Genomic DNA, 22,156 nt, shown 5'->3' on the forward strand with positions numbered 1-22,156 from the left:
ACCTGCCTCATGGTCCGGCGGTGGTGACCTGCCTCATCGTCCTGCGGTGGTGACCTGCCTCATTGACCTGCGGCGGTGACCTGCCTCATCGTCCTGCGGTGGTGACCTGCCTCATCGTCCTGCGGTGGTGACCTGCCTCATCGTCCTGCGGTGGTGACCTGCCTCATCGTCCTGCGGTGGTGACCTGCCTCATCGTCCTGCGGTGGTGACCTGCTTCATCGACCTGCGGTGGTGACCTCCCTTCACAGCGGGGAGGAGGCGTCTCTTCTCTCCTCCTTTCCAAAGCCAGCCTCGGTGCTCCTTCGGCGGCAGGCCTCGAGCCGCAGAGCACGAGGTGCTTGAAAATTTGGCGAAGTCGCCATTTTGGCAGTTTACGTCACTCGGGCAAGGGAGGTATCAAGTGGCAAGTTGCTGTCAGTTGACATTTTGCAGCTTGCCCACCAAAGTCTGGCGCCAAAGGTCACAATCTTTGTAAAGTATAGTTACTTAGTGATATATATTGCTATGGTTAAGTGCTGTGAATTGTATTATATATTGAATTTGCTTTTATTGTAAATTTACTTGCTGGTATGTTGTATTTGCTTTTGTTGTAAATTTACTTGCTATTAAGAATACATAATGTCTATGCAATTTCAAGATGATACAGATGGTATACCTCCTTCTGAGGCTGAAAGTAGGAATGAAAGGCCCCAAAGGATAAAGCACCCTTCAGCCAAGATGCTAGCCCATCTAATAGATGAAAAGGAGCTCCTCCATGTGAGGTTAGGTTCGGCATGGGAGCGAATTGTAACATTGATGGACAGAATTGAGAGCTTGGGTATTACAAGGGTGCCATCCATATTACAGACAGACCTTGAAGAGACCTTCGGTCTCTGGAGGGGTTTGGTGTCTAAGATAGTCCAGGTCCTCGAGCGCATTAACGCCAAGGATTCAGAGTTAGAAATAGTGTGTGTCTTAGCTGACACTAATGAGAAAGAAAATAAGGTGAGGGCAATTCTAGATGCCTTGGAATTTAGTTCTCCACCTGTTAATCTAAGGTCTGAGCCAAAAGGAAAGCAGTCTTCCTTATGCAGCCATGAGACCAATCTTTTAAAATCACCTGCTGTGGCACTTAGTCTTAAGTCCAACCGCTCTAGCCAGGTATCTAAACTAAGGGAGAGTGCATCGTCTAAACACAGCCACTCTAGCAAGTCTTCTGCTGCTGGGAGTGCCATCTCTTCCCTAGCTGCCTTGCACATTAAGGAGGCTGCACGTCTGGAGCTAAAGAGCAAGGTAGCGGGGGCGGAGGCTGATGCTAAGGCAGCTGATCTCACCCTTCCCTTTAAAGAAGAAGAGCAACGACTGCAAATAGAACAGGCCCGTAGACAAAGCGAAATGCAAATAGAACAGGCTCGTATAGAGATGCTTAGAATAAAGATGGATGCCGCAGCCAAAAGGGTAAGGGCTGAGACTTTGGCCAAGGCCCTAATTGAGCCACTCACAGAAGAAAATGTAAGCCAGTTACCAATACAGGACCCTTCTGCCAAAGTGTTTGCGCACCTTGGCAGCATGTACAGCCAGTTTTCGGATGAGGAACAGGGAGACTTCTCTCCTTACCCAGAGCAGGGCCCCAAAGTCACTTTTGAGTTTCCTGCAGAGCAGAGCGTCATAGCGGGGAGCTCACCCTTGCTCGAGCTACCTGTGCCTCCTGCTAAAACCCTAGGTCAGTCAATCAGGGCCTCAAGGCCGAGCGCTAGTTGGCCCCTACAGACAGCTGCACAGGGAACCATCGATTCGTCAGTGGTCGATGTCATCCCTCCAAGAGGCCAAAGGTTGACGCAAGGTACACGGTGGGAGTCCACTCCACAACAGCAAACTCCTCAATTGTTCCCTTCGACGCCGGAGTCCCAGCTTGTCTCCATCATCAGAAGTCCCAGAAGAGATCTTAAGGACAAGGGTGTCGAAAAGTTTTCGGACAAGCCTGAGGAATTTCTTCTCTGGAAGGCCACCTTCCAGAGAGCAATCAGAGACTTAAAGTTATTGCCTGAGGAAGAACTGACTCTTCTGGCTGCATGGTTGGGCCCAGCCTCATCCTCACAAGTTAAGAAGATCTACGCAGCCCACGTAGCCGATCCCGACAAAGCCCTGGAAAAGGCCTGGGCCAGGTTGCAGCAGAGGTATGGGGCCAGCACAGAGATTGAAGCATCTCTTATGGACAAGCTCCAAAGGTTCCCAGCTTTAAAACTCAAAGACTTCAAACTCTTGTGGGACCTTAGCGATCTCCTTGCGGAATTAGAGTCGGCCAAGGAGAATCCAGAACTGCCCGGTTTGAAGTGCCTCGATCAGCACCTGTCCCAGAGGCAGATCTTGACCAAGCTGCCCTTCACTTTGCAAGAACGCTGGGGACAGGAGGTCTTCAACTACAAGGAGGCCCACTCCCAGGCATACCCTCCATTTTCTCATTTGGTCCAGTTCATCACCAGGGCAGCCAGAGAAAGGAATGATCCACAGACGGGCCTCCCCACCTTATACCAAGGGACCCAGCCAGAGAAGGCACCTAAAGTGGAGAAAAAACCATCCAGAGAGGCCAAAAGACCGGTTAGTGTTAAGGCTGTTGAAACTCAGCACAGGGCCAACGAATTCAAGTCAGAGGTGAAGGAGGTGCTCTGCCCCATTCACCAAAAGCCTCACAGTTTGGCCAACTGCCGGGAATTTGGCAAGAAGCCTTATAAAGAAAGACAACAGATTGTACAGAAGCTGGGCATATGTTTTAGGTGCTGTGGAGCAACTCTTCACTTTGCATCCAACTGCAAAGAGGACGTCAAATGCGCAAGGTGTAACAGCCTTAAGCATTGCACCGCGATGCACAACTCTGACGCTGTCTCCCACGCCAAAGGGGACACGTTTTCCAAAGAAGGGTCATCTACTGAAGCCACCAACATGCAGGCCGCGTCACGGATGCAGGAGGATGCTCCATCGGTCGCCTGCACTGAACTATGCTCTAACGTGCACCAGTTCAGAGTCTGTCATCCTATCTGCCTAGCGGATGTATATCCATCCAAGAGCCCTTGGCTTAAAAAGAGACTCTATGTGGCCCTAGATTCACAGAGCGATGCCTCCCTAGCTACTCCAGAGTTCTTCCGCATGTTTGACCTTAAAACCAAGATGGTCGACTACACTATGACTACGTGTGCAGGAAAAAAGAAGTTGCAGGGTCGCATAGCATCTGGCTTTGTTGTCTCCTCTTGCGACCAGAAGAGACAGTTCAAGTTGCCAGACCTGATTGAGTGTTCCTCCATCCCTCGGAACAAAAAACAAATTGTAACTAGAGAAGTTGTGGAGGCTCATCCACATTTGCGACGGTTAAAGAATGCTATACCAGCCTTTCGGCCAGATGTGGACATTGCCCTTTTGCTTGGCTCGGACTGCCCGAGCTTGTTCTGTGTGAACGACCAAGTTAAAGGACCTCCAGGTGCACCTATCGCACAACAATTGCCATTAGGCTGGACAGTCATAGGCCCAGTGTGCATAAACAAGATGCACCCACCATCGTCGTTGGACTCCAATCAAGCACAGGTGCTTAAAGGTGGACGTCCTACACTTGTGCGCAGTTGCCTAAGTCATATCTCAGTCTACTGCCAAGCAATAACTCCAGAGTATTCCTCCATCTTCAAAGTCTCTGAGAGAGACGAAGCCACAGCGCTCTCGAAAGATGAGCAAAGGTTTTCGGACATTATGAATGCTCAAGTCTCACGAAGTGCAGAGGTGAAAGCCTGCAAATCAACCACAGAAATCAAGATGGGCCAAAGATCTTGCCTGGAACCACACCGTTTTGAACGTTTTTCGGAGTGGCACAGTCTTCTTAGAGCAGTTGCTAGGCTTATACATCGCTTAGTCTGCAAAGATAGTCAGCCTTTACAGGTCCAGGATATGATAAAGGCTAAGAGCGTCATATTCAAGTCAGTGCAGAGATCTGCTTTCAAGCCGGAAATAGCTAGGCTAGAGCAAGGGCTCAACATCCCTAATCAAAGTCTTCTAAATGAGTTAAACCCATTTCTAGACAAGGAGGGTATTTTGAGAGTTGGAGGAAGGTTAGCCAAAGCTAAACTCAAGGCGTGCATAAAAAACCCCATCATCATACCCCCTAATAGTCACACTGCATTGCTGCTCGTTCGGCATTACCATGAGAAAATCCATCATCAAGGTAGAACTCTGACTGAGGCGACCCTTAGAAATGAAGGCCTGTGGGTGGTAAATGCTAAAAGTTTGGTCAGCAGTGTTATTTTTAAGTGTGTCAAATGTCGGCGACTCAGAGTCAGCTGATGGCTGAGTTACCTCAGGACAGGACTTTGACAGACCCCCCCTTTTCCCATGTGGGAATCGATGTGTTTGGTCCTTGGGAGGTTGTCACTAGGAAAACCAGGGGTGGTGTTGTAAATAACAAAAGATGTGCGGTTTTGTTTACTTGTTTGTCAGTACGAGCTGTCCATATAGAAGTCATAGAAGGGATGGACACTTCATCATTTTTAAATGCATTGAAAAGGTTCATAGCCCTCAGAGGGCCAATTAAGTCAATTCGATCGGACTGTGGCACCAATTTTGCATGTGCAGACCTTAGCCAACCACTTCTGGAAGAGGTGGAAGGCCGAATACTTAAGCCAGCTTTCAACCAGAAGACTCTGGCAAACCCCAGAGGACAATTTCAAGGTGGGAAACCTTGTGTTGCTAAAGGACAAAGACTTGCCCCGCTATGCCTGGCCTATGGGCATTACACTAAAGACCTTTCCTTGCCCTGACGGTAAGGTTAGAAAAGTTCAGGTAAAGACTCATAGTAAGGACAAAATGTCTGTCCTGGACAGACCAACCAGCAATCTCGTGTTGCTTGTCCAAAGTGTGTAAGTTTTATACTGTTTTATTGTTGTGTATACAAAGGTGTTTGTATGTTTTTGATTGGTAAATTCCCACATCCTGGGAATTTAGCGGGGAGTGTTCCGTCCCCCAGGACGATGGTTTGCCTTACCTATTGGTCGTTTGTTTGTTTTCCCTCCTTTACATTTTGTTTGAGCCTCTGGCTGCAAAAGCCTAGGAAAAGTGGCTTGGAATCTGCAAGAGCTGGCTGCAGTTTTCTTTGCAGTGATTGGTCAAAGAGTGCAACATCTTAGGACCGCCCTTTTTACCAGGGTCTAGTCTCCATTTTAGAGTTTCATTCTGGCTATAGTCTTCCAACGTGCTGGAGCTGTGCAAGGCTAACTGGGACAAATCATCCTCAAAACCAGGCCAATCTAAGCCTATCCAAATTAGATAAGTATTGAATTATATTGATCTGGAATAGGAAATCTAGTTAGAGGAGCAGAGTTATTCCATCGCTTCTAGAACTAATCTTTGCTGTAAAGATAGGGAAGGAAAGAGTTTCTCCTTCTAATATAGGCAGCGTGATTAGGGTATAGTGGTTTTATAATCACCTTTGCCTTCTGGAACCAGGGATAATTCTGTGACTAAAACCTATAGAAATTTGTTTCATTTTCTGCAACTTTAAGATCTGTGCCAGGTTTACAACCTTGTATGAATAAACATCCTTTTTTGAAGTTATCCAGACTCAGTCGTTCAATATCTATAGGACAGCTTATAGGGATTTGCAGTTCGCCCGGATAAAGGACAGCACGTTTCAGTTTTATAGTTTTTTATTGTCCGGCGGACGGCACATGAATATATAAGGTAAATCTTATATGTCTTGGAAGTTTCTGCCTCTGAATTCTCATAAATGGGCAAAAAAAATATTAATTTTTATTCTGACTTCTAGAAACCATGGACACTACCACCATCTCTTCTATTCCATTTAGACACAGGATCTACCACTGTTCTATTATTGTAAGTTGTCTGATTTTGACATGAATGCTGCTTGTTGAAATCCAGTTTCCTAATGGGGAATGTGATGATCATTAGAATAATGCAAAACATTAACTCACACATTTTACAGTATTCACAACATACCTGTGATAGGGTTCTAGTTCTTCTGAGGTGTAGGACCGCCTACCAAAAGAAACATGAGATGAATCTATCTGAACAAGTTTCTTTTCTGGTTTAATAAGATCCCGAGTAGTGATGGTATAATTGATTATATCACCATTGACTTTTGCTGGAGGATCCCAAGTAACCAAAACTGTTTCTGGGGACCGTGCCTGCAGTCTAGGAGGGGACATTCCAGAAGGGGCAGAAGGATTCGTTCTAATTATAGCAACAGTACTAGTAATACTTCCTTGGCTGTTGTTTGCGCTAACAGCATAGCTGTATTCTTTTCCTGGAGTCAGCATGAAGTCATGATAACGTGTTTCCAAACCTGAATAAATCAGAAATCCATTTCTTCTCAGCTCATACCTTAGGATTTTACCATTTGGATTTGCAGGAGGCTTCCATGTGACTTCTATTGATTCTGAACCTGTCACCAGCAACCTGGGGGCATCTATGTCAAGCGGAGGAGCCTCCATTGTCCAAAAATATTTGGATATACTAGCTGTACACCCCCCATTTGTACACACAACTAAAGTGATGTCATACTTAGTGTAGGGCTGTAGATTCAACACTGCCCTGAACAAACTGTTTCCAACATAGAGCTCTTCGCCATTTACTTTCAAAATGTATTTTGTGATTTCTCCATTTTGAATTTGGGGTGGTGACCAAGATAAGTTCATATGGGTAGAACTTAGATCTTCCAATTTAGGAGGGTTCACTATTGCTGGAGCTGCCTCTAGTGTCCATATTCTGGTGTGGTCACTGGTAGAACAGCCTCCCATTGTACAAGCAGTGACTGCATAGAGGTATTCTGAATATGGTAGCAAGTCTTCATCGGTATAATTAAAAGTATTAGCATCAAAACTAAAAGGATATGGAACACTATTTCTCTGTAGTCTGTATGACTGGAGAATGCCATTGGGTTCTTCTGGAGAGGACCATAAAATCAATATTTTCTCTGGGCTTCCTGGAATATACTTGAAGATAGGTGGGGCCAAGCCATTGGGGGCTGCTTGACTGGTCTTTGCAACCGACCAAGAGCTATCTGTATAGCCTGCTGAATTCCAGGCACGTATCTTATATTCATAACTAGTCCACGGCTGCAAACCTTCAGCTTTATATACAAATGTATTACTCCCAGTGTTGTATTCTGTGAAAACAATTTTCTCTTCTTCTGTTGTTGCATTTTTCCCTGAAGCATGTTCTTTGGTGTTTCTGTGAATAACTTCATAGCGTATTATTTTTCCATTTGAATTAATTGGCTCAGACCATTTTATTCCAATGCTGGTTGCATTCACTGACTCAATTACAGGTGCCATCTGAGAAGCAGGAGGGGCTTCATCTGTCCAAATCGGCTGGGGCAAAGAGCGGGTGCAGCCAGCTACTGTGCAAGCTTCAAGAACCAAAGTGTACAGAGTGAAAGGCTCCAGGCGTCTGAAAAGGAACTGACGAGACAAGCCACTGTATTCTAGATGGTTGTCACTGAAAATATTGTAAATCTGGAAGGGGAAAAAATTCATATGTTACCAGAAAAATATTAACAGCAGAGTCCTATAGTTCAGGCATGTATTGCATGAAATTCAGTATGCCAAATGTAGGCCACAAATTATGCAAAGGCATGTACATGCTCTATACAAATCTGCAGCTCATTGGAACTCTAAAAACAGAGAGATTATCAAGTTCATATCAGGGCATAAGAAATGGCATTTGAAATGCTCCCATAGTTATTTATTTATTTATTTATTTATTTATTTATTTTTGATATTTCTATCCCGCTTTTCTCACAGACCCAAGGCAGCTTCAAACATAATACACACATTAAAATCCCATAGATAAATAAGACCATAATAAAACAACAATCAATAAAATCCTACCTTTCAGTTAAAACCATAGCCCCCTCCATGCATATATCCCTCCTCGATCCCGATCATAAAATCCCCCTCTCCTGCCATGGATCAATTAAAGGCCTAGTTAAATAAGAAAGTCTTGACCCCTTCCCTAAAGTTGAGCAAAGTTGGAGCAGACCTAAGTTCTTTAGTGAGGGAGTTCCAGAGGTCTGGGACTGCACCCGAGAAGGAACCTTCTCTTTTTATGCATTGTCACGTACTGGTAGGAGCTTGCGTGACGATTCAAGTTTGCCTGCTTGATCTAAGTTCATGCCCTGGGATATAAAAGGGGACATGGCACTCCAGATAGGTTGGCCTGAAGCCATATAGGGCTTAATTAGTGATGACCAGCACCTTGAATTGTGCTTGGATCCAGACAGGCAACCAATGGAGTTGCTTCAGGACAGGCGCAGTATGCTCCCTGAAGTTAGCACCCATCAGAAGCTTGGCTGTTGCTCTCTGAATGAACTACAATGTCTGAACACTCTTCAAGGACAGATCTACGTAGAACATGTTGCAATAGTCCATTCTGGATGTAACCAATGCTTGCACCACTTAGGCCAGGTCTGGAGTCTCCAGGAATGAATGCAGTTGGCATACAAGCATGATGTGTTACCATGATATTTATTTATTTACAGTATTTATATATTGCCCTTCTCACCCCAAAGGGGACTCGGGGTGGATCACAGAACATACATATGTGGCAAACATTCAATGTCGTTTAATACACAACAAGACAGACAATTTGAAACATAGGTATGTATATAGGCTTTTCCCGTTTTCAGCTGGTGCTTGGTTCTGTTGCTCCATCTCCCTGCTGAAGGGCTTTTGTTCATATCTTCCTTCTTTTGATCAAATTTTCTGGGTGTCTTTAAAATACCACCCTGCTTTTAAGCAGTCCCTATTTATCTACTCACATTTTGTTTTCGAATCGCTAGGTAGGCAAAAGCTGGGCTAAAGGTCAGGAACTCACTTTGATCCAGGCTTCGAACTGTCAACCTCTTGAGTGACAAGATTTATTGCAGCTTGTGGTTTAACCTGCTGTGCTAAAGCCCAACTTTATCACACGAGGCAGGCAAAATCAGTTTTATAGCTGAAATGTCATCTTTGGTGATGGTCTCTATCACATGACTTTGTGTACAACCCATTGCTGGTCAGCCTCCCCTCTGTGATTCTTCCATCCCTAACTATTAGCAGGCAAAACCCATCAAAAGCTTCCAACCCCACAATGTTTGGGTCACCTACCTTGGTGCAGTGAATCCTTTCCACTTTTGTTCCTGCCTGTCAGTAGTAAATTGACATCAGAGGTGGGATTTTTCTCCTCTCCCCCAGTCTCCCCCTTGCTATCGCCAAACTGCTGTTTTTCTTTTATATTATATTTATATTTGTGCTTTTTGTTTAATTTTAAATGCTAGAATTGTGCAATTGTTCAAAAACTAGAAGTAATTTAAAAAATCAAGGAATAGCAGTAGAGCAGGAAGGCAGGGTTATGAAGGTGTGCAAAAATACAATTGTGGAGCCAGAGACTGGTGAACTGGTGAATTTGCACTAAAGAAGAGAGGTGGGATATTGAGAGAGCTCAATGTGGTATGTTTTCCCCCACTATCAATGATAAAGCTACTATAGTGGAATAGTAGGTTCATATAATAAAGTCACTAGAAAATCTAACTTCATTTATTTCTTACAAAGTTTCATTGCAATTATGATAGGTGTTAACATGATTTTTTCCTGAACTTGACTGCATCTCAAAGAACCAAGTGTGAGGACCAAGCTTTGAATTTTTACTGAGACATCATTAGTTGAAGATGCTAGGAAACTTGAAGAGAGATCATTGAACCACTCACCATGTCTCAGTCTGGCATGCTTCAAAGGTTATGTAAAAGTTAAGTGGTGGTGGTAGGGAATCAGTATTATACTAATGATTAAAAGGGGATATAATATAGTCTATATTTTATTGGACTTCTGGAAGGAAAGTATCTGACAATAATTGGCTAAGTTGGTATGGTGAACTGGAAAGGCAACTGCTGGTCTGAACTCGAGTGGACTTTACATTAGAGATGACTAACTCAGCTGTGGGTTTACTTTAAATGGGACCAGCAATTGGATTTTCAGTCTAATTAAGTAATTCTGTGTGAAAAGATCATATTACTAATCTGTCTGGGATTAAAACATCTATCAATTCTAATACACAAGAGTGAAATATTTCAGATGTTTTTGCACCCTCTGACATGCTAGAGGTTTTTCCATATTGGTGAAAAATCAGTTTTGTGCAAAAATACCTTTTTGACACAAAATTGCATATGAAATAAATATTTTACACAGCAGACTTTCAGTGTTTTTTGCACAACAGCAACAAATATTTTGCAAACAAAGTCCCTAATTATAGACAATTTTACTAGGTGCCTTGATATGTTGAGACATTCTTTCTCACTGAGGAGAAAAAGTCTACAAGTATTCTTCACATGCTGGAAAACTCATGTGAAGTTGGGACAAAACTGTATGTTACATTTAAGCATGCTGGGTTTTTTTTTAAGTGTGCTTAAAATGCCACTTTGATTTCAAAAGAAAAGCTATTCTTGCCACTAAGAAGTGGCAATCATTAATAGCAATCTTTTTTCTTTCCCACGTTTATAGTAGAGGCTGCAATAAAGCAGTGTGAGTGATTCTGCTATCTAGAGCTTGCAGAGCACATGTTTTCAAACCCAGTTGCATCTAAAAAAAAGATGTCTCAAAGAGTTTTGGCATGATAAATTAGGAGCTATGTTCAGATTCTCTGTGACACAATGGTAGACAATGGTCTCCTCGACACATTAGACTTTATCACATGAAGCCACTATTTCATGGCAGTTGTATAATCAGAAAGACGATAAATACCAGAATGAACACTTTTGTTATTGCACCTCTTTTCATTTGAGTAATTGTGCTGATCTAAGGTCTTGTGGTTGTACTTCTGCATGCTCTTGTAACACCATCTTCCCATACTTCCATTGCTCCATAATTTGTTTTTATAATTTTCAAAAGCAATTTTATAGTTTAAGTGATAGTTTAAAAAAATCCAGAAATATTACTGAAGAATATTAAATAAATAGCTTGGTAATAGTGAGGGGGGAAAGTGACAGAGAAATACAATCCTGTCCCCTGATGTCAATAGACTCATTTCACAAAATAGGTGATGAGAACATTGTGAGATTGGTTGCTATCAAAAGTGTTGTGTGATAAGGTTTGATTGCCTTGTGCAATAAAGTCCATTGCCCATTAGGAAGAAAAATGAGGAGAGAAAGCTTAAATCCCTCTAAGGAGCTGTAAGTTCTGTCACATATAGCTGAATGGCTGCCCTGCCCAATGAGAAAAGACACATGTGGCAGTACTTCCATATGGAAATGGAAGTAAGGGAGAAACCACCACCACTTGCTCAAACCTTTGTGTTAAGAAAGGCTGAGAAATTGTGTTCCTGAAAGAAAAAGCTGGTGTCTCCTTTTGCTCACCCTGATAATTGAGTTCAGTGGGGTTAATCCTTACCATTGCACCACCCAGGGGCTGTTTTTCCCCTCTGCTGCAGTGTTCGTAAAAGGGGTGGTGAAAATAAACAGAAAGGAGTGGGCAAGAAATTGGCAGCATTAAGCAGCCTCACAGCCTTGCTGCATGTTTCTTCCCACTCCACCCAGATGCAACAGAACTCAAAGAATAAATGCTGGATGGGTGTTGAGGAAACTTCCTGCCTAAAATGGGGGGATATGGCTCATGAAAAGTAATGCTTCTCGGTTGCATATTGTAACACACACTTTTACCACAATACCATAAAACAACCTAGGCAGAGAAATTACAGTATTTCATGTTGCATAATGGTCTAACTGCAGCTGCAGGATACCATTGATTTAAAATTCCAATAATATAGATCAACATGTATCAAAAGAACATTAGTTATAAAATGATTATAAAAACCTAGCGATCTTGCATTTGGGAGTCTCTCTACTTATGTATATCCTTCAACCATAAATTGCAGTGAAAATGAAAGAAAAAAACTGAAACGTTTGCACTGAAGCATACATTTAGCTAAAGAAAATGCAGAAGAAAAATGAATTACATGATTCTCATACCTTCTGACCAGTACCTGCAGTTCTACCTACCTACTTATATCTGACAAAATATTCCCTCTAGGAATTTTCTAGGCTCCCCCAGGCAATTATATGTTATGCTTCTTTTGGAGGTTATCATAGAGTCTTGCTGAAGAACCTGATATCTCTAGGTCCTCAAGTGAGAGTCTATGGTAATTCTAATGGAAGTTGTTAATTTTAATAGGATTCACTATTATCCACAGTTTTCTCTGACCACAGTAAATTCGGGAATACATCCCCTGCAAATATGGAAGTCATGATGTAATTATGAATAATTTTCTGCAAAAATCTTACTCTTACATCATATGTATTGTGCATTTAACCCACCCAACTTCATGCAATTGGCCTGGGCAGAATGTTATATTTTTAACTGAATAATTTTCAGCTAGAAACAGCTCCAAGATTGAAGAGACCCTTGGTGAAGTGCTGTTTGGTAACTTCCTGTGGATTCAGCAAGAGCTTGGAAGTTTATTCTGATGGTTTAGCTACTCCAGTTGACTAAACCTCTGGATATTCCATGCAAGTTTTATATCCAGGGAGAAAGTAGACGGACATGAACTATGACTTCCACTTAGCATCCAGCTTCTGAAAACAGTCCATTCATGTTGTGTCTGCCCATACCCATAAACCACAAACAATATTTGGCCTTGCAGCCTACAAAAATTCTGGATTCATGTTTTTACCTTCCACTCTCATTTAGTACTGGGGCAGCTATCACTCACAACATATTAAAAGTGACAATAATTTTGGCTTTGTATCCAGAAAGAATTGAATATGAAGAATATGAATTCATATTTACATCTCTCTCTCTCTCTCTCTCTCTCCCTCTCCCCCCCCCCCCCCCAGCTCTCTTACATTCAATAAGTTTCTAGGTTTCAATTACCTTAATGTCACCATTGGGCTTGGAAGGCTCTGCCCATTTAAGCAAAAGTGCCCTGCCATTCTCCTTCTTTTCCACAGTAAAGTTACTGAGGCCACTTGGGGGAGCTTCCAAAGTGCACACGGAGGTCCACGGGCTTGAAACGTGCCCAGCATTGTTTACAGCAACAATATGGATGTGATATGTTGTGAATGGCTTCAGACCAAATAAATGGGTTTGATGCAAGGTTCCCTGTAGCAAAACATAAATGAAAGAAAATAAAGAAAATCGCAAACACTGTGCTGCTGCCGCCACCATTTCTATATTTAAACTTATGTGTTTTCTTTCATGGATGTCAAACTGGTGTACAGATCTCTCCCTACTCCCCTTCATTTCCTGATTATTCTGACTTTAGTTCCTTCTCAATAAATGTTCAGTGTATACAGAGTAAAGAACTGAATGTAATCTTTTTACGATGGACACTCTTGATACTGCTTTTGGTAAGACTAAAAGATATACAAAGAGAGCAGTACAGATGTTTCATAAATGGCACAGATATGAGTGCTAAATTTATTTGGATTATTTTAGTCACTGATTGAACAATTACTGATTACTGAGATGTTATTGTTGTAGTAGTAATTATAATAAATAATAATAAAACTTTATTTATATACTGCACTATCTCCCCGAAGGGACTCAGGGTGATTTCCAATCATAAAACAACAGCATAAACTACATAGCCAGCATAAAAAAACACATTATTAAAACGAGGTAAAACTATACAATTAAAATAAACAATAAATAACAGTTACAACAAACCTTGATCAAAGGGTCATTAGCCAAATCTATTAACATAGCCCGTTTATGGATGGGTGAGTCTTATACAGCATATTTCAGGGCCAAAGGTTGGTGGTATACCAGAATAGATTACTCAAAAACCTGCCGAAAGCACCAGGTCTTCAGTTCCTTACAGAAGGTGGATAAAGTAGGGGATTGCCTGATCATGCGATTGTGGAGATAAGCAGGGCCTGAGCCGTATAGGGCTTTATAGGTCAATACTTGCAACTTGAATTGGGCCCGGCAGTTAATCAGCAGCCAGTGGAGCTTCTTTAATAGGGGCAATGTATGCTCCCTATAACTAACACCAGTTAGAAACCTGGCTGCCAACCTTTGAACCAGCTGGAATTTCCAGACCGTCTTCGCGGGCAGCCCCACAGAGAGAGCATTGCAGTAATTCAACCTGGATGTAATTAAGGCATGGACCACCATGACCAAGTCAGACTCCTCGAGGTATGGTCACAACTGGTGCACAAGTTTTAATTGTGCAAAGGCCCTCCCGGTCACCACCAATACCTGAGCTTCAAGCATCAGCGATGAGTCCAGAAAGACCCCCAAACTGCGGACCTGTGCCCTCAAGGGGAGTGCAACCCCATCGAGCACAGGTTGCCACCCAGTACCCCAATTGGTCCCATGACTGACCAGGAGGGCCTCTGTCTTGTCTGGATTAAGCTTCAACTTGTTCGCCATCATACAGTTTGTCACTGCTGCCAGGCACTGGTTTACGGTCTGGGTGGATTCCTTGGAATTTGGTGGAAAAGAGTAGTAGAGTTGGATGTCATCTACCTAGAGTTGGCACTGAACTCCAAAACCCTGGATGACCTCACCCAGCGGTTTCATGTAGATGTTAAAAAGCATGTGGGATAGAATAGAATCTTGCGGGACCCCACAGGTCAAAGGCCAAGGGTCTGAGCAGGTATCCCCCCGCTTCGCCATCTGGGTGTGATCTCCAGGAAGGAGCAGAGCCACTGCAAAGCAATGCCCCCAAGACCCATTCCTGAGAGCCGCACCAGAAAGGTACCATGGTCTATGGTATCGAACGCCGCTGAGATGTCCAAGAGAACCAGTAGGGATGCACTCCCCCTATCTAGTTCTCTGCGGAGATCATCCACCAAGGCGATCAAAGCCATGACCAGGCCTGAAACCAGAATGTGACAAATCCAGATAATTGGTCTCATCCAAGAATTCCTGGAGCTGAGAAGTGACCACCCTCTCCAGGACCTTGCCCAAAAATGGGAGGTTGGAGATTGGTTGGTAGTTGTTCAATAATGACGAATCCAAGGCCGCCTTCTTCAATATGGGCCTCACAATTGCTTTTTTGAGGGAAGACAGTATATGTCTTTGTTGAAGAGAGGCATTGGTGATTCCTGTAAACCAATCAACCAACCCTCCACTGGCGAGTTTAATAAGCCAAGATGGTACAGTACCCACTCATGTATGGCATTATCTCTCATGACATTATAAATCACAATCTTTCTACTTCTCTGCAATCTAATTCAGAAGCAGGAGGGGAAAATCTTCTGGTTGCTGTTGCTAAAAAAATTAGAATCAGAAGTTCTTGGTGACTGACTGTAGATCACTCATGATTCCATTATCTGTGATCCTCTAGATCTTTTAGACTTCAGTTACTAGAATCCTTGTCCATTGACTAAGCTGGGTGGGGTTGAAAACACTTGTGAGACCAATGTTTGAGAGCTTCTGGACTGTTTGTTCCTTCCCCTAGGTGAGGTTGTACACACCTTCCAACATTTCACATTCAAAAATTTGGATTAATATTGGACATACAAGAACAAAGTGTGGTCTAGATAGCAAAAAGTACCAGTGAGGAAGAATAAATAAGTTAGGAACAGCTGCAGCAGTTGGCTTTTGCCTGAGAGTACTGAGTATGTCAAGTGTGGTCTATCTCTTCTCTTTCTCTGCTGAGTTCAGTGGAAACCACTTTTGTACTTTGATTCCACTCTGTAGCAAGTAAAGCAAGTTTAAAGTAGAGGAAAGTAGAAGGTGGAGAGAGAGAGACTAGTGATCTCATCACACTCACCAAATCCAGTGTTCTAGGATGCTTCCAGCCTCCTTTGGGGATGGAGGCCATACCAGTCATCACATGACATTGTGTAACTTCCAGTGGAGGCCCCATCCCCCAACCAGGGTGGAAGCATCCTTGAAAATTTCCCGTGCAACATGGGAGGTTTCCCGCATTGCACGGGAGCCAGCACAGATCCTCCTCAGAAGGGCGAAACTTCCCATGTTGGTTGGGCAAAGTGTTGTGAGAGGGAGGTGCATAGGGAATGACCAGTTTGCCCCACTGCCCCTCTCTTTCCTTCATGAAGCCAGTCGAAGTGGGACACTTCATCTGGCTATTGTGATATGATCATGGGACATTTAAAAAGTTACTGAAAAGATTGGGATGGCAGGGGACTGTCTGTACCAAAAAGGAACAGTTGGAGAAAAGGTATGTACCCTTGATGGCTTTATTTAAATAAATGATGATGATAAAGTCCTGCAGATCACCGAGGGGTCTAATCCAATCAACCTTGGATTAGACCACATTTTTCCTCTTCCACTTTTGTGATATCTCTTTACAGTGCATAGAAGTCACAAGTCAATTCTATAGCCTTGTGTTAAATGGCTAAAAGCCAGCACTTCTAACCTTTAAATATTTAAATATCTGTTAAGCTGCCAGATCTGAGAACTTTTTCCCAGAAAAAATAATCATTTCTTTTTTAAAATATTAAAAGTTAGATGATAAATATTTAAATAGTTATTTTCTCACAACAATGAGCTTTCCTTTTAGATAAATATAGTTCAGTATTTGAATGTCCATTCTGAATATTAAAACTCTTATATGCCACCAGTACTGATTATAAATACATTTTTCAATGACAATTATTCTTCCCTCCCCCACCCCATTAAACAGGGCAAACACTGGTGAGATTAATAATGAAAATGGAAAAGCGGGGCTGAAAGCATTGTTATTGTTAGGAATTCCTAGTCATTGATGCCAAGAAAGGTTTGAGCACCAAGCTAATATAAAGCAGTATGTTAATCAGATATCGAGGACAAAGAAATCCACATTTTTTGTTCCATCCTAAACACATTTGCACAGAAGTAAGCTGTCAGTGCCCACAGCACAGTGAGCATTTCTTTGTGCTAAACCAGTGTGGTATAGTGGTTTGAGTGCTGGACTGAAGCTATGGAGGTCAGGATTCAAATCACCGCTCAGCCATGAAAACTCACTGGGTGGCCTTGAGCAAGCCACACTCTCTCAGTCTCAGAGGAAGACAAAGGAAAATCCCCTTAGGATAAATTTTGCCAAGAAAATCCCATGAAAATCACCTTTAGGTCATCATAAGTCAGATATGACTAGAAAGCATAAAACATCAACAAACCGCAAAGCATTTATATAAGACTGCATCCATAGTCATAGGATATGGCGGATGGTGGTAGATATTTACGACTGAAAAATTCAATCCCACAGAAATCTAGGTTTTTTTTCTTTTCCCCCAGCAGGTAAAGAAATACCATTTAGTTTACCCAGACCTATAATTGTTTCAGCCGGTCATTTAACTGAGGCATGCTGTACTTCTGTTATCACCATTATTACATTTTCATTCCCTTTTGAATAGTTTTAAATTCATGTTTCAACATGATTGTCTTGAAGAAAAGCAGAATAAAAATAAAATGAATAAAATGGGCTATAAAAACGTAACATCAGATCAATAATTATTCTTTATCAAAGCAGCAGGGATGGAGACTTTTTTCCAATCTAAGTTCATAACTGTCTCCACGCAAATACATGTGGGGTGAGTGCCAGCAGAGAGCAGGGAAAAGCCTACCATTGGCATAATATCACCACAACATAGATAATATCCAGAGGCTGATAATTTTTCAGGTGAGGCTGCTGCACTGCAGAAGGGAAGGCATTCCCCATTAATTAGATGTATTTATTTATTTATTTACATATTTATTTTTATGGCCAGTGTTAGGCAATGTTCAGGACTCATTGTTGTATGCCTTCAAGTTATTTCAAGAGTCTATTCCAGTTTTTATTTATTTGTTCAAAGGGGGTTTGCCATTGCTGTCTTCTGTCGTTGAGAGTGTGTGACTTGCTGAAGGTCATCTAGTAAGTTTCCATGATAGAGCAAGGATTCAAACCACTCTTCCAAAGTTTTAGTCCAGCTCTTGAGTCACTGCACAATGCTGGCTCATTGTCAAAACCTGTACTTTTGCATTTGATTATAATTCTCCTGTCCATAGGAACTCTCTTAGATTTTGTACATAGGTAAAGCTTTTAATAAATTAGGTTCTTTTTTCTATGCTAGGACTCCCATTTTACCTCCCAACAACTGTGCATTAATGACCGTTATTAACATAGCCATCCATTTTTGGTATCCTTTGCATTTCATTTCCATTTTATCTTCGTCTCACCTAAGTATATAAACATCAGCCAAGCCACACAATGATTATGAAGGGGGCATCAGTCCATGAAACCTTGTGTAAAAAAAAACCCTTTGTAGTCATCAGGGATGTTCTGTGGTTTATGGTGAAATATGGACAGTGAAAACAATTTTTTTTAAAAAAAATGAACACATTTAAATAGGTGTCAGAATGGTATTGAGAAGCAAACACATTGAAATACCAGATGCAACCATAATGGAATGGGAAAGGGAAGGTGACAATACCGTAAACTTCAGTAAAGGTGCATCTACGCTGTAGTTTCATTTTTATGAGTTATGGAACTTCTCCCATTTTGAGTCACATAATGTTAGGGATTCCTCTTCTTCAAAAGAGGAAGGGGAGCAGGAAAGTGTGCATGAATCTGAGGGGGAGTTGGAATCTGAGGAGGAGATTTTGCAAGTAACCACATTTCAGGAGAGGTGAAAGGAAACAGAGCAGAGATGTCATTCAGCTAGAATAGCTGCCAGAAATGCAGCTGAGTAATTGGGAACTGTCCTAGCAGCTGTGAGGGAACTCAGGGCTATAAAGCAGAAGCAGGTGCAGTCAGCTTTTGCTGGTAACAAACTGACTCTAAAGCCCAAGCCTTCCCTCCCCTTGTGCCTGATTCAAGTCTGCATCTGGGAAACTGCTCCTAAGGATTTGTTGCTGTTTCTTTGTCTGAAGTAAGACTGTTACTTGATTTGGGAATTGGAGACTTAAGAACTGTGTTTGCAAAGACTTCTTTGCTTTCTTTTGCATTATACCACTGAGTGTGCTGTTCTTTATGTTTTGCTGAAGTAAAGCAGTTTTCATTTACTTATCACATTGTTTTAAGGCTCTTCTTGAAAGACAAAACAGGACACATAAGCTATTTCCGCAAATACAATGAAATTGTTAGATGGTGTTTAATGCCTGGCAGAACTAGACATTTTCCACCTGGAAGCATCACTTATGGGTAGTGATGCTTCCAGGTGGCATCAGTCAATGAAACAGTTTATGTGACTCAAAAACATGCCAAAATCCACATTTTAGAACTTAGTCAAAAATCTCGGGACCTGACAGCAGGTCCACATACAGGCCTGTCAACCCTGGGATATGGTCCCCTGTTGTCCACACAGCCTTCCTTTGTAGGGTATCTAGACGGAGGGCAGATGTGGACATCCATCTGAAGTTTTTTAAAATCCCTCCATTATGTGCTGGACCTCATATGTGCATATAAAAACAAGCAAATTTTCATGTGCACATATGCGGTCCAATGCATAATGGAGATAATTTTTTTTTTAAAAAAACAACTTTTGTTGAATATCTCTCTTTCCTCAATTCTTAATTCAACCTCTATTTAAGTCCAGTCCAGTCAACTTTATTCATACCCCATCCCATCTACCCTTGAGGATCCGAAGCGGCATAAGATTATAAAGTGTAAAATAAAGAGTTTCAGAGTTCTAATTGCTCTCCATGCATGCTTCTTTTGAACCACATGTGTGTCTGTTTGACAGCCCAATCAAATGATCAGCTGTTTTGGGTTTTTTAAAAGTGCATGTGTGCTGGAGCAGTCTACACAGGGGGAGGGAAGGAAAGCATGTGTTTTGCAAAACTGCAGGGATATACATCTATGCAAAGGCACACATTTTTTGGCCAGAATTAGGTTTTAAGTTCACCCTTTTAACATGTGCTTTCTAGCTCTAAACCCAACCCCCTTTTTAACCTAGTTACTTCCAGGTTTTACAGCATATATAGAAGGGCCTTATGTCAGTGCATATCCTCTCTCTCTCTCTCTGTCTCTCTCTCTCTCTCTCCTCCCCTCCCTCCCTCCCTCCCTCCCTCCCTCCCTCCCTCCCTCTCTCCCCCCCCTCTCTCTTTCTCCCACGCAAAAATTTCCCACCAGTCTGCATTCTATCTACTCCTCTGCAAGTACACTTTCCACTAAACTGTGAATTTTTATTCTAAATATATTCTATTCTTCTGAAGACTTTGGGAATTTTCAAGCCTACTCATTCACCCACTTTGCTCTTGGTCATTACACAAACAATATTTATCACAGCCTTAGATACATGAAAACGATACACACACACACAAAATTAAATGATTATATATAGAGAAAAAAGTTTAGATATACTGTATTTAAAAAACTCCCTGGTGATCAGTTATGACCCCCAAAGAAAAGGATGTTTAAATGCCTACAAAAATCACTTCAAACACACTAGATGTATTTTTAAATGCTGGCAGCTTTGGGATATTTAGGTTATCTTTTCTCATAAGCAACATGGGAAGCATGTGGGCTATAAAGAAAAACATATGCATATTGTCAATAGGAGCACCTGTTCAATTACAGTTTATTTCAGTATGGAGAGTCCTGTTTAGCCCCTAGATGGCAATACTATCAAACAGTTTTATACCATGAGTACTTAATGATTAACAACCAGTGTTCAGTCATCCAACATACTCAAGGCAGCCATTAAAAAAATAACAAAAATGATTTCATTACGGATTCTTTTAATAAACATTATAGCTTAGATCCTTGAAAGTGGAAGCATTCAAATTGTTCTAGCTAAAGGGAACTTGTACAGCCTAATGCAAAATTATGGACTCTGGGTTACAGTATCGAGCTCAATTGGAAGTGCTTGGCATAGAAATCTGGCATTCGAAATCATGCTGGCACAAAACACAATTAAAATTAGCTTTACAATTGGATGAAGTCTGTATTAATAGTTTTTTATGAAGACAGTAATCTATTAGGCCTCCACAATCAAACTTTTAAAAGTCTACAATTTACAACCTAAGGTTCAGTTGAGGAGATGAGGCAAAGTTAAATCATTGCTTCTGATCTATCACAAAAGAAATGGAGACTAGACAGACTCTATATTTTCAAATGCATATGTGTGCCACCAGGACTTATATAGAAAAGCTCTGGTGTTAAAAAAATTAAACATTTTCATAAAATTAGCTAAAATTGAATTATATTGTGTATGCCATTGCATTGTATTGTTTGATCAATCAGATACTTAAATAAATTCAAGATTTCTCCAAAACTCTCAAAACTGGATTCCATTGAAGGATTAGGAGGCTTCAAAATCTTTTAAACCTGTTTTTAACTTTTTACTGAAGTTTAATGTGTTTTTATTTTATTGTTTGAAACTGATTTGTTTTAATGCTTTTAGTAAGCCACTCTGGGATTTTTTTTTATATATGACAGGGTATAATTTTTAAAATAAATAAAAATACTTAAGAGTACATGAAAAAGTATCTATGTCACATCAATCACTTAACAACTTGGATTTCTAACCACTTGTCTAGAAGAAGCTACACATTTGGCTAAACTACACATTGCATAAAATTGTGTATTCAAATTTAACATTCCATTTTTTGTTGTTTTACGGAGGGGAAAGCAGCTACTGGATGCCAGATCAGGACAAAGAATATAGGAAAGTGGAATTAACCTTTACTTTCTGCAGCAAAGCTTTGATGAAAACTGCCCCACCACTACCCTTATTGACTGTGATGGGGAAGCTGCCATTATTATTGTATTTATTTACAGTATTTATATTCCGCCCTTCTCACCCCGAAGGAGACTCAGGATGGATCACAATGTAAATATACATGGCAAACATTCAATGCTTCATCATCCACTGTGACGCCGAGTCTTTGATGGAGTACTTCCTCATCTTCCGGCATGCATGCTGCTGGACATTTTTATGGTGACGCAAATTAGTTAAATTAGCCTCCCCGCTTAAGCGGTCCCTAAATTTCCTACTTGACAGATGCAACTGTATTTCGGGTTGCTTAGATAAATAACGAGCTGGGACTATTTAATGGTCGGGCACTCAATCTGACCCAGGCTTCGACCTCTCGGTCAGTAGTGATTTATTGCAGCTGGCTACTAGCCAGCTGTGCCACAGCCTGCCCCCTAATGTCAACAATACCTGAAAGTGGGTTGAATGGAATACATAGGGTTAGAACCACAAGTTTCATGCTACAGCCCCAAGAGAAATCTCTCCTAAGTCCAATGTTATTTGTTGCATGGAAAAAGCATCTTGAAG

At 41.6% G+C, this 22,156-nt stretch overlaps 1 protein-coding gene across 1 annotated transcript in view; it reads right to left on the reverse strand.

The window, feature by feature from the left end:
• The window catches only part of ush2a (usherin), a 617,513-nt gene that overhangs the window by 54,778 nt on the left and 540,579 nt on the right, over nucleotides 1-22,156 (reverse strand). Inside the window, exons 63-64 of the mRNA XM_003216022.4 lie at nucleotides 12,873-13,100; nucleotides 5,971-7,487 (exon numbers count right to left, since the gene is read on the reverse strand). Coding sequence (XP_003216070.2) covers nucleotides 5,971-7,487; nucleotides 12,873-13,100 — 1,745 coding nt within the window. The remainder of the gene's footprint in view (nucleotides 1-5,970; nucleotides 7,488-12,872; nucleotides 13,101-22,156) is intronic.

This window comes from Anolis carolinensis, chromosome 1 (assembly GCF_035594765.1).
Source record: "Anolis carolinensis isolate JA03-04 chromosome 1, rAnoCar3.1.pri, whole genome shotgun sequence".
Classification (NCBI taxonomy): domain Eukaryota; kingdom Metazoa; phylum Chordata; class Lepidosauria; order Squamata; family Dactyloidae; genus Anolis; species Anolis carolinensis.